The 16,223-nt window shown below is 28.8% G+C and overlaps 1 protein-coding gene across 2 annotated transcripts in view; it reads left to right on the forward strand.

Moving 5' to 3' along the window:
• LOC129960800 (polycomb group RING finger protein 5-A-like) overlaps positions 1-16,223 on the forward strand; it is a 157,682-nt gene that overhangs the window by 110,250 nt on the left and 31,209 nt on the right. For both annotated transcript variants that reach the window (XM_056074452.1, XM_056074453.1), the window contains one exon: positions 14,658-14,745. In XM_056074452.1, coding sequence (XP_055930427.1) covers positions 14,658-14,745 — 88 coding nt within the window. The remainder of the gene's footprint in view (positions 1-14,657; positions 14,746-16,223) is intronic.

Below are 16,223 nucleotides of genomic sequence, written 5' to 3' on the forward strand. Positions count from 1 at the left end.
TGGATATTAATTTTGTCATGTATTACCTCAAAAAATAAATAAACTAGATATTTTTTTAGACCTAAAAAATACAATCAGTCGCTTTTTGTCACTTTATATGACTTTTTAATCCCATATGGGTATGACAGATATCAATATACTTGATTTTTGAAATGAATAATAAGCATAATGAAGATTGTGAATGAAAGGTGTGATATCACCATAGATTAAATAAGCAAATATCTGTGATATTTCTCTCGCAGTATTCACTGAATACAACTTCTGAACTCTATGTAATTCTCCGTATTTTTACGAATTGTTATCTTTCGGTGATTATCATTTAACCATAAACCTTATCAAATTGGTTTTATGTAGTATATTAAATTTGATAATTAATTATGGTTACATTTTGAAACTGCATATTCTGCTAACAAATTGACAACCATTTTAATTCCGAGTTTACATTTTTATGAAACCTTTTTTGTAATTCATGACCCAGTATCATTTCATATATTTTCGATTCTTCTTTTATAAGAGACTATGGCATTTAGATTTTTAATACAACAATGGCATTTCATATCACTGATGTCGTATCACCTTAACTTTTCGACGAAATTCGTTTAAGATTTATTTTTTTTAAGTGAGAAAGAAGAAAAATATTGAAAATCTATTCTTTCAGATTTTTTTTTCCTTTTTGGAAGAAACGAAGACATTCAACGAAGCGAGTTCTCTCAAAATTCAATGAAAGTATTGATTATTCCTCATGAAAATACCGGAACAGCTCTACGCGCCTCTCTTGTTCCTAGTACTTCATGACACGCTTCGTTTGATTTTTTTTTAAAAGAAAGTTATTTTCTTTCAAAGAATGACATGGTTTCGTTTCTCTGTCGTTTTTTTGACACAAGGAAAAAATTTAAAATAAGCACAGCAGTCTTCAACTTTTGAGTTTTCATAAGATTTTCGAAATAAGCCTTCAATATTTGAAACGACTTTTGAGATGTAATTGACTGGCACGAAATAATCAACTGATGTCATTCTTTTTTTTGATCATTAGAGCGATCGAACATTTTAAATTTAGCATAAATTTCCATGATGTATAATAAAATTCACATTAATTCAGGTGTTAAAATGTAGCATGGACAATTTTACAAAGTATGGTTAGTAATGTCTTACAAAATACAATTGGATATTACAAACAGTAGATGTCATTTTAACCTTAAAATGTCCATACATATCAACTGACAGCTGCTTAATTATGCAGAAAATTTTTCAAAAAAAAATTGTGATTATATTTTCCAGTTTTCTATGCTGCTCTGCTAGACTGATAAGGCTCCATTTCGAAACTAAGACCGAAATTCTGAATTTTAAATCGGGGTCAGATGGCGCTGATGATACCAATGTGTCCAAGTTTCAAGGTCGAGCCAACTTTTAGTCCTCAACAATAGATTTAATATACACTATGCTCATAGACATGGAGAATCTTCAGTAAAATCAAATCCCTATTCCAATAATCTATTACTAAGACACTGTAGGTAGTAGAGAACAACCTTTTGGAAAGTTAAAAACTTCACATCCCTTTGCGAGCATTTTCCAATTAAAAAAAAAAAGCAGTTTTCTATTACACTTGCTGTACAATTGTGGATAAAGCAGCAAATTCACCTCCCAAGAGAAACGGCACTAGCGCCATCTAGTAGCAAGTATCGTAATCAAATTTACAGCCGTATCGTGTTAATTAGGTATCATTTCAGGTCTTTTCAAATGAGAATTTAAGTCAGGAATTTTTTCATGAGAACACTTATGTTAGCACGACTAGTTTCTCGTTTGTATAGATGGAATTTTGTAATTATTTTTTCAATAATTTTCCTATGTAGTGGAGTTTAAAATTTTTTCATACTTAAGTGTTCGTGATAACAACATATGATTTTAATAAGTTCAAAATTTAACTATCAATTAATTGATTAATTAAGTTTTTCTTCCATACTATTGGCACTATCTTGAAGTAAATTTAAGAAAATTTATTTGAACATTCTTTGATATTTATAATAATGAATTAAAAATAAAAGATTAAAAAATAGAAAATAATGAAAACGGAAAGTTTTATTTCAGCTCACTGATAAGAATGTATCGCTAAAAATTGTTTTCACTAAAATTATTTTTTCGTTGAAACAGTGTGTTTTTAGAGCTGCTAGCTTTGTTGTAATTTTTCGTGTTGACAGTCAAACTAGCAACCTGAGAAAAACCAATGGAATTATCATTAATAATGACTTTTGTCGCTGATTCGTTTGAAATATAATTATTGAATTGACCATACATCATTTACATGAACATTAAATTTTACTTTGACGACCAACATTCTTTTATTCATAATTTTAAAAGTTTAAGCAATTTTGTAGGTTTTAGTTTCAAAAATGGCTGACACTTATGACTGACCATAAGCGATTGCTTCTTTAAGAGTTTGGTGATAAGTCTTTTCAAATTCCCCAGAAAGAATTGAAGCCATTCAAATATATTTGCGAAGTAATGCAATGTTTTTCTGAGATATTTTTATCTCAAATACTTAGGAATATCACAAAATTAATTTTTTTTAAATCTTTAAGCTTTCTTATTATTTCTGAAATTGTGAATATTATAAATTATTTTCAATAATGAAGAAATATGTTTAAAACGTACAGAAACAGGAAAATTAAGCAGGGAAGACTAACTATATATCATTTTTTCAACTTGTGATACAGGCAGTATTATGTTAGTGCCATTCCTATTGAACCTTGGCCGTACGAAACATCTGTTGGAATTTTTCACTTCTATCTGAAATACCATTATTATAGTGTATAGGTTAAAAATGTTTTGGACGTTTTGAAATGAATTTTCCGTCTTTCATTCTTCTGTAAATTTGAACTTTACTATTAGATGTATTGTAAATTTAGATATTTCAAACTTTTTAGAATATTTCCAGCTATTTTTTTATATAGTATCTAATATAGGATGGCATGCAATATCTTAAATGTGATTCCTTTTCACATGATTTTAATCGTCAAATTTTCTAGTTACTAGCATTGTAATGCTGCCCATAATCAATATACATATACAGGGTGCCCCAAAAGTTGAAATAGTGTTTATTTTCTGATCTATTGTGATTAGATATACAATTCCAAATGCAGAGTTTCTTCAAATAAAATATCCAAATGTATGAAAATGCTATAATAATTTGATTTTTGATTAATCGATTTGCTAAAATTTGGCGAAATAGCGATTGAAAATATTTTAGCACATACCTCATCATAATACTTTTTTATTGTGCTCTCAATGGTAAAGGCTAATGCTTTAAAAATAAAGAATCATTAAAAATTGATGGGTGAAATTATTATTAATTTTTATTTATTCTGTTTCAAAACTCAATAAATTAAAATTGCTTTAAACGATACAGAGAAAGCTTTAAAAAAACAACCACGTTTTATTTTATTGCCGGCGATTCAATGGATTCATTTACTTTAATTGAAAAAAAAAATAATTGTAAGTTCTTAGATTGCTTCATATTCAATAATTTCTTTTTTTTATTTCAATAAACTCGGAAATTAATGCATCTTCAAATGCGAATGTATTTCCTGGAAATATAAGAGAATTGTTTCTTTCCTTCTCCCATATTTCAATCACATTAAGATTTCTAGTGAATTAAAAAAAGAAATCACATTTTTGTCCTTATTACGACACAAAGAAATTAAAATTATCTCTTCACATTGGAATGCAAATTAAGCCTCGACAATCAAAAGAAATCGGTTACATTTATTACTGAGATATATTAAAGCTAATTGAGCAGGCGTTATATTATGCAACCGATAATGAACTTTTTTACATGAAAAGAAACATTTTGAAAACTTTGCTGTGGAAAATAAAATAAAAGGCTTTCATGCTTTGTATTCATTAGGAAAAAGAAACTTGCTTATTTTTGGTGAATGGTGATATAAGTACAGAATGTCTCTGGAAAGTATAAGTTTTAGGATGATAAACTTAATAAAAATTGTACGTGCAGGGGGAAAAATTCTTTGTGATAAGAAATTAAAGTAAGTTTGTATACTAAGTTTATCCCTTAAATTGTTGTTATGATTATGATTTTGGTTGCGTGAAATATTTCTTAAATAAACCTGCAAACCATTATTATAATTTTGTGATAAAAATTTGGCAACACGGTGACGATAAAAATCAAATGGTTTTGGGGAGTTTAATAATATTTAATAGAATTTTACTATTCAATACTAACAGAGTTTTTTATTCACTTAATTAGATTTGTTCTTATTTATTAAGATGAAATTTTGTAATCGGTTCCTCATTTAAAAGTTTGAAAGTTTTGAAATTTTGTATATTTTTGTTTTTACAGCAGCATAACGATATTAGTATAACAATAGAAGTTAAGTAGCATTTATTTACTGATTTAATTAAAATGTTATTAAATTTACTGATTCAATTAAAATATTATTCTTCTAGTAGCATCAAATGGTAGTGAATTTCAAAACAAATTAATTTCAAAATTTCATGCGATTAGTTTTTTTTTTTAATTCTCCATTTTAGCACATTAATAAAACCGTGTTTTAAAAACCCTTTTTTTATATATTTTTTTTTGTTAAATATATTTCCTTTCTGATGTAGCTGATCAGTATACCTTTTAAAAAGAGTATTGTATAACATCATGAAAAGAAACTCACATGAAAAAACAAGTACATGTTAAAAAAAATTTTAAAAAATTAGAATTAAAAATTGTAAATTAATTAATTAAAATAGAAATAAGACTCCTGTTAATTCCAAATAAAAAAATTGTGTTCTAGAAGAACAAATGGCCTTGATATTATTTACTAACCTGGCGTATAGAACGACTAATTAACAGCAACCATTTTTCCAGAATTTTCATAACTTAACACTTTTTCAGAAAGTGTTTCTTCTTTCATTCTTTTTTTTAATTACCTTACTAGCTTTTAGCTTTAATTAGCATACCTTTTTCTAGCCGTTAGTTTTTTAACTAAAAGATCGTATGGTAGTTATTATGATGATAATTATTTGCATCAAAGTCGCTTTGCAAAATGGACCTCACTGCAACAGCCATCACCCCATGCGATGCCCATTATATGGCATGCCCATATTCAGGTCCCATACTTACGTACATATTTGAGTACACACATATGTAAGTGTAATGTATCTCTAAATCTAAATTAAATTCTAATTAACTAATTATAAATTGTTATCTTAATTTAGCCCATATTAACTTCATTCTAAAATGTTCTCTTATTTCCTGATTCCACCTTTTTTTATTTAATTAATACTACAGAGGCTCTGTAAAAGTGCTTAAATCAGCAGCTCTCACGCTCCAAGCGAAGAGATAAAAATGTGTCGATCTAAATAAATTCTTTTAAAAGATAGAATTCCCTTATCTAAATCGACACGTGTAAAGAAATCCCTATCAGAATCTCATGGTATATAATCATCGGGGGAAATATTTCTATCGTTCTTTTCTCTTTTTGCTCTTCTGTTCGTCATCGCTTCTTATACATAAATTATGCCTCCCGGGATGGAATAAAAGCGAAGTTCTAAAATTTTCAAAAGTGTCTCTCTCTTCGACCACGGAAGTGCTTAAAAACTATGTTTTTATCTTATATAAGTATATACAATGAACATCCTAACATGTTAGCTTTACTTTTGCACCTTATATAAGGAGACAAATCATTATAAATGCTGCGTTCTTCAGCATTTGATTACAAGTTCAATATCGAGAACTGATCAGCCGATTGTATATGCTTTCGATCTGGATTTCCGTTCAGCGATTGCATGAATCACCTTAGTGAAAGTTTAAATAAAATTGGTTACGTTATTATTTTAGTTTACAAATATAAGAAAAATCAGGCAAACGCTTTAACAAAACTTTTTTGGTTCCAAAATTAAGCAATGAGATTCCATTTGAACCAAGACCAGTGGCGTAGAAATGCTTAATAGTACACAGAACATAATATTTTTATTAGTATTATAAAATGTAATGGAGGCATTACTAATATGCATTTGAGACAACTATAACCCTGTCCCTGCATGTACCATTGCAATGCCAATGCTGAGAGTTACCATTGAGTTTAGTTCTATTTTATTAATGTCTAGTTTTAAAGCAGGGCTATTTTGGGATGGACCTTGTAATTTTGAGCCACGGTCAGATCACGTGGACGATGCTTGAGCTGACATTCTCCTCTCCAAACTTTCGCACCACATCAGTGGTAGGACGGAGAGTTACTGTTGGGATGAAGCGAGCGGGCTATTTTTCTGGCGTAGGAATATCTGTGTGACTGCGCTTCTGTCGCTTCGTTCCGGCACCTTTCCTCCCGCGAACAAGATGCTGTGTGCGTAATTGTCAATACCTGTGTTCTTTTCTTTTCGTTTTCTATGTCCAATAAATGTGCTGTCTTCAAGAACCATGCTGAGATTATTGAAAAGTAACAACAGTTACCGTTAAAGGACGTCTGTTATATAACATATCGTCTTACATCAGTATCACTTAGCGAGATAACTTATTTGGCGAATATCAAAAATGCGTCCGGCAAAATTCAATAGCAATTAATATCATAAAACTGAATATCATAAATTCATCTTGATACAAAATAGGTAGAAAATACTTACATCACTTAATGTGCATCGAATCCATATAAAACTCAAAAATAAATGACATTTGGAAACATTTATCTCTACCGTGATGATCGATTTTTTCCCACATTCTTTTACCTAATGTACAAAGAAAACAAAAAGAAACCAACATATCTTACTGTATAAAGATTATTAAGGTACATTGTTAAAATCTTTTACGAATGTCAAAAAATTCTGTACTCGGATAGGAAAAGAAATTTCTTCAACTTTCCGGAACAAGGCATTAAAATTCCCTCATTTCTAAATTAATGTGAATTCGTTCTGGTGACAACATTTTCTGAAATAGTGCTTTTTTAAAAAAGAAAAATTGAAACATTCTTGTATGATAGTATTAATACATTTTCTAAAAGAAGGATGCTACTTTGTAAATTAACGTAAAGAATTCCTTACGTTTTCTAGTTTCAGTTATTAACTTTCCATATTATGGGATGAAATGCTTACAAGACTAAAGTGTATTACACTGCTTCCATGCGTCTTTCAAACCTGGTCTTTTTTTTTTTTTTTTTTTTTGACAACCTCGTAAAATATTCCATGAAACATCAGTTATTTTTTTAAAATCTATTTTGGTTTTAAAAGGGTTCTTGAAAAAAATAGAATAAACTTTCAATGCTTTATCAGTAGAATATTATTTTAAAAGCCGGGAATCGCATCGGTGTTGTTTTCTTTCTGTTACAGATTATATTCTGCATTTTGAAATCCATTGCATCCTATATTATCTGTAGGATATACAAAATACAATTAAAAGATTTTTAAGAACATCTGAAGTAAATTCTCTTTTCCTTATATTTCTTATGATATCTATCTCCTTGTTAATTATCAGTATTTAACAGTTAAACGCTATCAATAATATAATGTTTATATGATACAATTAGAATTGAAAAATGGCTTTGCGTTCTTATACGTCAAATGAAATATTGATAAATTTTAGAGTTACGAATAGAGTAAACGTGTATTATAGATAATAGATGGGTTTTTTAAAAAATATCACACTTTTTTCAGAGCATAATAATATTAAAAAAATTATGAAAATTTTCCTAGATCAATAACACATATAGTGAATGTTTGAGATAAAGATATAAATAACTCTAAATAAATTGGAATTTCAATAACATTCATAACATCTTAGCTTTTAATGAATGTAAAAAAAAATTCTTATTTTATTTTCAGTGTCTCGTGCATTTATGATTTTTTTGTTTAAAAAATTCATCAACTTATTATAGTACTAAAGTGTTGGCGTAATGTTTTATTAATGTTGCATTCATGTTTTGTATGCTTTTTTAGTGTTTTATTAGTTATGTTTCCTTGTTCCATACATGTCTTGAATCTCTGATACGAATGAATTTGGCTCATTGTTTAATGCATTTTATTAATTTCCTACCTGATTATTTATATAGATAAATAAATCATAGCAAAGAGCAAGAGTACTTAAAAATAGATTCAGCTTAAAGATTTTCACGATTGTTTACTTCTGAAGATAAACCTTAATTGTAAATACAACAAAATTTTAAAAATTTTATTAAATGCATCCATTATACTAAAATCTACACTTCAAAGAAAAATAAATCGAATCTTCATATCTTGATCATTAACAATAGGAAAAAGCCAAAATTAAATATTGCGCCTATCAATAAAAATAATATGAGCTACAAATCGACAATGAAATATATTTTAGTAAATTACGCTGATGAGAATCGAATTGTTTTAACATATCCTGATTGAGAAAGATAGTGATTTAGTGTGAAAGTTTAGATGTGGGCATTTATACTAAATTTAAGAAGCCCTAAATAAAGCAAATACAGTTTAGAATCATGAGTCTTCATATAGAGTGACGGGAGTTATGGATTTAAAACCCTCTTTGGGGTTGCCGGTAGGTTCCGCATTTGAAGAAATGGTGTTCAGTTCCCATCCCCATCTTCTCACCACAAGAGTGAAATTTTTAAATTGCCTGGGACCCGACCTTAAATATCTTGGCTTTCCTTAACAAAGCGAAGAAAGATTGTCTATGAACATCCGCCACAGAAGTAGGCATAGAAGAAACACAAAAAAAGGGTTCAACCACAAATGATTAAGGTAATTAAGAACCGTCAGCATATCGAAGAACATCTTGTCATGAAAATGTTCGTAGAAGAGGAAGACTAAATGATAAAAGAAATTATGAACCGTGAGGATATTGAAGAACATATTGTCACTAATATGCTCGTAGAAGAGGTAGAACAAATGATTAAGGCAATTAAGAACCGAAAGAATATCGAAGAACATCTTGTTTTTAATATGTTCATAGAACAAGAAGAACAAATGATTAAGGCGATTAAGAACCGTGAGAATATCGAAGAATATCTTATCATATGTTCGTAGAAGAGGAAGAATACATTAGGAAAGAGGAAATTGAAGAAGGGAAGAGATAGGATTTGAACAATAGACGCTGACGCTGTCATTAGATAACAAAGGAATTAAAATTGAGATTGATGGTGAAATGAATACTGAGATTTGTGCAAAACTGAAAATTGATTTGTACAGTATATTACAAGAATTCGATCCGAAAGCTAGTAGTAAAGGCTATCTGATATCTGATTCTGTTTGAGAGAAAAGTGAAAAGAGGAGATATTTAAAAAAGATATTGGATGGGTTCAAATTATTGGATTAATACCAGATGATATGACACAAATTATTAAGAGAGAAGAGGACGAATTGACGGAAGACTATAATAAAATAAAAGTATTCTTAAAAAATATTAACTGACAGCAGAAAGACATCAACAGTTATTCGTGAAGCACGATAAAGTTCTACAAGGTACAGTCATCAACAAAAAAAAAATGGAACACCACTGTAACTTTTTTATTTATTATCGCATTTTCATAAATTTGGTGAAATAATTCGAGGCAGATAGACAAATTGATTAACCTAATTAATTAACTGCTATCTCAAAATTTTTCGATTATGGCTATCATCTTTTCCCCTAAATCCGTTTGTCGTCATAAAATTAGCCTCTCAATAAAATTTTATGGAATTCTGATAATAATTTTGAGAGTTATAGGGTTTTGAAAAATGGCATTTCCAATGTTAAATGAGTCTTATGAACTTTCGCCAATATTTCGGAAACTATTAAATATTTCTCAAAAAAAAATTTCCCTTATTCAAAGAAAATTATCATATTTCATAAAATCATGAAATGAATACAGAAATAACTCAAATTTGATATTTTTTATGAATTCATAAATTTTTAAATGTGAATTTGGGAAAAATTGAATTGTAACATAGTAAAATTTGGATGCCAAAATACCAGAATTCAAAAAACTGTGAACATATCTCAAATAGTTTTCGAAATATTTGCAGTAATTATAAAATTTACAACAGTCGATTTGCAACGCCCTTATTTTAGGGGACTATATATTAAATGCATTTATATTTATAGATCTATTTTTCAGGAAGCACAAGCTTCAACGGCAATTATAATATCGCAGTTAGTTTAATAAATTTATTTTCAGATCAGACGATTTTAATTTAACATGAATTTCATTTTATTTTTTGAAAAAAATGAATGGCTTTTTTTCTCTCTTTACCGGCAGTTATTAAAAAGCTGAGAGTTACTTAATATATGGTCCCCGGTGGATTGACTCTTTTTGGGAGCAATTTTCAGAAAGCTAAATTAGTTACAGCTCAATAGCTACTGCGAATTTTGGAATGAAATTTTTTACACATACATAGAAAGGCCTGTTGAATCGAATTAGGAAAAAATATCGATTCCCGAAATGGATAAATTTCAAGATAGCAGTTAATTAAGTTAATTAATTCGGTTAATCAGTTTGTTTATCTCAATAAACCTGTCCCTTTAAACCATTTTCCATCGATATCAATTTTGTGAAAATGTGATAATAAATAAAAAAAAATTACAAATTGTTCCTTTTTTGTTGTTGATGATAAATGTATGTTAAGCGACTTTTATGAAATATGAAATAAAGAACTATTTGCACGAATGGGATCATGAAGTTAAGTTAATAACTTTTAAGGAATTGTCTAACTTAATAATAACTGAAAAATTAAACAAAAAAGTATCGTCGGAAATTTACAATCACTTTTTTAATGAATGGTCACAGTAAAGGCCCCCAAGGTTTCAGAGAGCAATTTAGATGGCTATGAAAATCTGTCCTTGCCTCAAAGTCCAACAATAGTCAAACTTTTTTAGAAGTAATAAGCGTTGCCCTTACAGTTCCACTTCTGTTGCTACTAAGAGATGCGCAGAACATATTCCCTTCCATTTTAAATCCTGTAGAATTCATCTATATAGCTTTCCGTTAAAAAATTGGAAAAATCTATGCCAAATAATGTGCTAGATATCATAAAGTTTAATAAAAGTCCAATATGATATGAATTATCTTTTTAATGATTATTTTCTTCATTTACTGGACGGTGCCCAGTAGTTTTTCAGTATATTTTTACATAATTTTTTTAAATTTCAATTAAAAACAATAATTGTGATGAAACCCCATTATATTTTAATCATCACACTTTAATTCACTCATTTAGCTTTATTTGCATATGCCAGATTCGTATTACAATAAATAATATAAACTTAATAACATACTTGCTTTTAATGCGATATAATTTATTCTTTTTTCTTCATTTGTTGATATCAAAAAGAAAGACTTCAAAGATTTGCGCTTCTCCACTTCAGTTCTGATTTTTGTATTTTTATCGTATTAAACTTCTGTTGCTTTGTATAACTTTTTTTCTGAAATGTGTGATGATATATTGAAACTTCATTTTAATTAAAAGTAATTTCTTGTATTCAAGTTGATCAAGCTTTGTAAATCGTACTGAAAAAGTATAATAAATAATGGCACTGAAAATGCTAAATCAAATCAAAATTTAATGGGTTTAATATAAACTACTTATTAGTTAAATTGAATTTTTGTTTTTTATTGAATGTCTTTTTAAATTTATATACAAGGACTTTTCTTCAAGCTTCTTTGAACCATAAAAAAAATGACAAGTGTAAAGAAAAAAAATTAATGTATTACCAAAAGTTATCCAATCATGCAAAGCATGATTATTTTTCGATATAATTGCCATAAAGATTCGAAATGTGTTATGTCAGATGATGAAGTTTTCGGTATCCTCTTAAAAAAATGTTGCAGCCAGTAATATGAGATGGGCCTTAAAGTTCCTTTAAAGCTCCTCGTTAATTTGGAGTTATTGTTTCGGCATCCTAGTCAGTTTTTCAATTGAGGGAAGAGGTGAAAATCACTTGGCTCTAAATCACTTTCTCAATGAAGGAGTGGAGGGGTGCAAGATGTTTGAATCGTTCAAAAAAAAAAAAAAAAAGAGGATACTACAATTCCAAACAGCGAGCTGGCCGATCAGCAAACCAAACTTTGACTTTAAAAGTTGAATGTTAAAACATTCGTGCTGCGTATTAAAAAATTATTAGACATTCCTACTGATTAAAAGAAGATTCAAAGAACGTCCAGCCTAATGAGAAACTTCAAAAAGAGTGTGAAAATCCAACTCATATCAATAGGAATCGGAAATCTGACCCACCTATATGACAAATGCCTGAATCTTCTCAGCGATTATGGGAGAAAGTAATCATGTTTGGGTATGACTTTTAGTAATAAATTCGTTTTGTATCTTACTGTTGTCTTTTTTAAGGTTCATTGGAGCTTGAAAAAATAATGGCCCTCGTATATTGGAATCGTTCGCTGTATTTTATTTTTTGGAATGAATTCAGTTTTGAAATTTAATTCAAAATATGCTCAGGGTAACTATATATCATGTATAGTTGGTTACTGTTTGGTATCCAGGCAGATTTAGAGGATTTTTTTTTTTTTTTTTGTATGAGCTGCCTTTCTTGACATAATACTATTGACTAGGGATTGCAATACCGGTATACCGGGATACCGAATACCGGTATTTTGAGCCATTTGTACAATTTCGTAATACCGGTATTCACAAGTTTAAATAACGGTTTTTCGGTATTTACTAGAAATTTTCAAAATTGTCTCCACTATATGTTCAGGTATCGTGAACATAGCAATATAGTATACGTTTTTGTTTTTATGTTTCCCTAGCGAGCGAAATTAATTGGCTAATTAATGGCTTAATTAATTGCTTAAACCTAAATTAGCGAAACATGGATTATCCCTGAAAGAAAATATTGTATCCATAACGACTGATGGAGCAACAATTATGAAAAAAGTTGGAAAGTTGATTGGTACAAATCAGCAGTTGTGCTATGCACATGGAATTCAATTAGGAGTAATAGATGTATTATACCAAAAAAATAAAGAACAGAAGAATCCAAATACTGTGGATATAGAAACTTCGGATTCCAACTTTGAAAAGAGTAAGTGTGAGAGTGATATTGACAATGAAGATAATGACAATGTAATTTTTGAAGAAGATACTGCTAATGAAGATGAAATATTAAACTATCAAGAATTGCTTCCTATAATTTATGAAGTTCGAAAAATTGTTAAAATGTTTAAACGTTCCCCTATAAAAAGGATATATTACTAAAATATATACTAACTGAAAATAAAACAGAATATATGTTAATATTAGATTTGAAAACACGTTGGAAAAGTTTACTCCTAATGATGGAACGATTTTTGAAACTGAGAAATCGAATCCAACCAATAAGCGACTTAAACCTGTAAATTAATTTTTCAGATAATGAATTCCACTTAATATCCAGAACTATATCATCTCTACTTCCAATAAAACTGACTATTGAGGCATTATGTCGGAGAGATTCTAATTTATTAACAGATAATGCAACAATAAATTTCATGTTGCAGTCACTGAAAGAACAGCACACATTAGTATCTGAAGAATTATATATTACATTGAAAAATCGCACAGAATAAAGGCATACCGAAATAGAAAATGTCTTATGGTATTTACATAATTCTAATGATTTTAAAAATGAAAATGAAAAGAAGGAAAGAAAATAACCAATTCAAATCTGATTAAGTTAGAGTAAAGTTTCTTAAATATTTTTTCCCCACAAACCTATCCACATTCAGAATTTGGTTCAATTATCGAAGATTATGATGACGCTAATGTCGATAGTGAAAAGGAATTGTCTCTTGAACAAAAATTAGAATTAGCGATAAATAAAAAAAATTTCAACGAACCAAAATACAATACAGAAATCAGCTATATCCAAAACCATCCGACGAGAAATCGATTTATTTGAAGATGAGGGATTTAGAGGTAAATACTTGGAAAAAGTATATCGCGCATAGCTAACAGTACCACCAACTAGCGTAGATGCCGAAAGAGCGTTTTCGACAGCTGGTAATTTTTACACAAAATTACTTTTCAGGCTTAATGACAGTACAATAAACGCATTATGTTTTTTTTAGATCACATTTCAAAAATTTGTAATAGTACCACAAACTGAATAGTGATATTTACACTTTTTTGTGATTTAAATAAATAAGATGTTTCTTTACTTTTTTGTGATTATATACTGTTATAATTTATAAGTTACAAATTATTTTTTGTGATATTTGCACTCTCTAACAAAACTAGCAAATAAAACAAAGAAACACCTGTGTTTTCTTTCTTTTTCCAAAATTTCTAATACCGGTATTAAAACCGGTATCCCGGTATTAAGATTTAAAAAATACCGAATACCGGTATTGAAATTTTGGTCCGGTATTGCAATCCCTACTATTGACTGATTACAGTACATAATTTTAAGGGTATCCCCCCCCCCTTTTTTTTATTCATATAATTTGGTTCCAACTCTCTGTAAACATTAAAAATACAGAATATTGAAAAAATTCAGATTTTTTTCTTTATATAAATTTTGGTATTTTATTTCTGTATTTGATAAATTGTGTTAAATGTATTGTATATAATTTTATAAATTATTTCTCTATTTGAAAAAAAAAAAAAAACTAGGAAAAATATTTCATTAAAACTATATTGTTAACTATGAACTCTTTAACAGACGGATTTTTGTTTATTGATTTGTTTGATGATTAATTTGTCAATTTCAGATGGCAACAGGAGGTGAGCCACCCATGTGCAGTATGTGCCAAAACCAAATGGATTCATCTGACTATCTGTACGCGTGTGGACACACCGGTAAGTTTAATATACTTTATTCCTAAAATACTCTAAAGCTAAATGTATAATCTCTCTTTTAATTATCTATGGTATCTAGTTTTTTAATCAACTTTAACACGTTGAGGGACAGTACAAACTTGGTGGCAGTGCCTGCTGAGACACTGCTATATTTCATACATTGCCTATAGACGTAGTGTCATAACGCATAATTATAAAATTATGTGATATGATAGAACGGATTAAGCCGTTTACGTCGTAAGGCGTTCTGTCGTAGCATTTTCATGAGCTTGACGCCTGAGGGCGTACTGTCCATCAGCATATCAATGTCTACCGGATTTTTTTCTTTTTGTGATAGTTTGACACTATTTGAAATAAAAATTTGTAATACCTTATTCCCTATGTTTTCTATTGTGAAAAAATTCTGTAATACTTCGAGAGAATGTTTAAGCTATTATCTTTTTACTTTACTTTCTCAACACTTCGAATCATTTTCTTTCTATTCATTAATATTTAATAAAAGTTAATACAATTAAAGAGAAAAACTATTATAATGATCTTCACTAGAAATTCTCTTGGTATGTGTAGTAGTAATTTTTTATATCCTGTAGTTTTAGTACTTTTTAAAAACAAATTTGAATTGTTTCAATAATTCTGATCGTTAAATCTAATTTAAAAGTTTATTTTTAACTAGTGAGATTTAAATTAATTTCGATTTAATATAATTTGTATAGAAAAAAATACATTCAACCCTTTTTCCTTAAACAACATAATGAAGAAAATGCTAAAATTATAACAGCGATTCTCTTCAAAATTTCCATTTTGAAATATTGGAAACACTTAAAAATTGGGGTCAGAATTGCTTGAATATTCAGCCTCAATATACTTGCTGCAATGAGATTTTACATGGAAAAAAATTGCTTCTGAACCCGTAAGCAGCATTCTGAACATTTATTGTGACAATTGAAAATATATTGCTTCGTGACACTCTTTTTGTAATAATATCAATAATATTGTCACTGTTTGCATGAGCTATTGTTTTTCACATATTGTCATTTTCTCATGGCAGACTATTTTTCTTCACTTGATAATAATCCATAAAAACTTGTGTTTATGAGATAATAATTTTCCCTGAGAAATTATTTCCCTCTTTGAAAAATATATTCCCTCATTAGTTTCCTCATTTTTTTTATAATAATCGCCACACTGTGGTCGGTAAATTTTTTAAGTAATTCTTTTTCTCCATCTTACAAAATTCTATTTATTTACGGGTTTTCAAATCAAATATCAGGTCATTCTGATCAATTCTTCTATACATACCCCTTCTTTGAAAATTCTTAAGATAAATGAAAGTTTATAATATCCTTTTAATTTATGTTTAAGGTGATATTTCTTCTCTATATGATACTTTTGTTTCGGGTGCAGTTATTTTTTTATTTATATGATGCTACCAGAAACTAGCTCTATGTTAATATTTGTTAAATAAAAGAAATATAATC

Source organism: Argiope bruennichi, chromosome X2 (assembly GCF_947563725.1).
Source record: "Argiope bruennichi chromosome X2, qqArgBrue1.1, whole genome shotgun sequence".
NCBI lineage: Eukaryota > Metazoa > Arthropoda > Arachnida > Araneae > Araneidae > Argiope > Argiope bruennichi.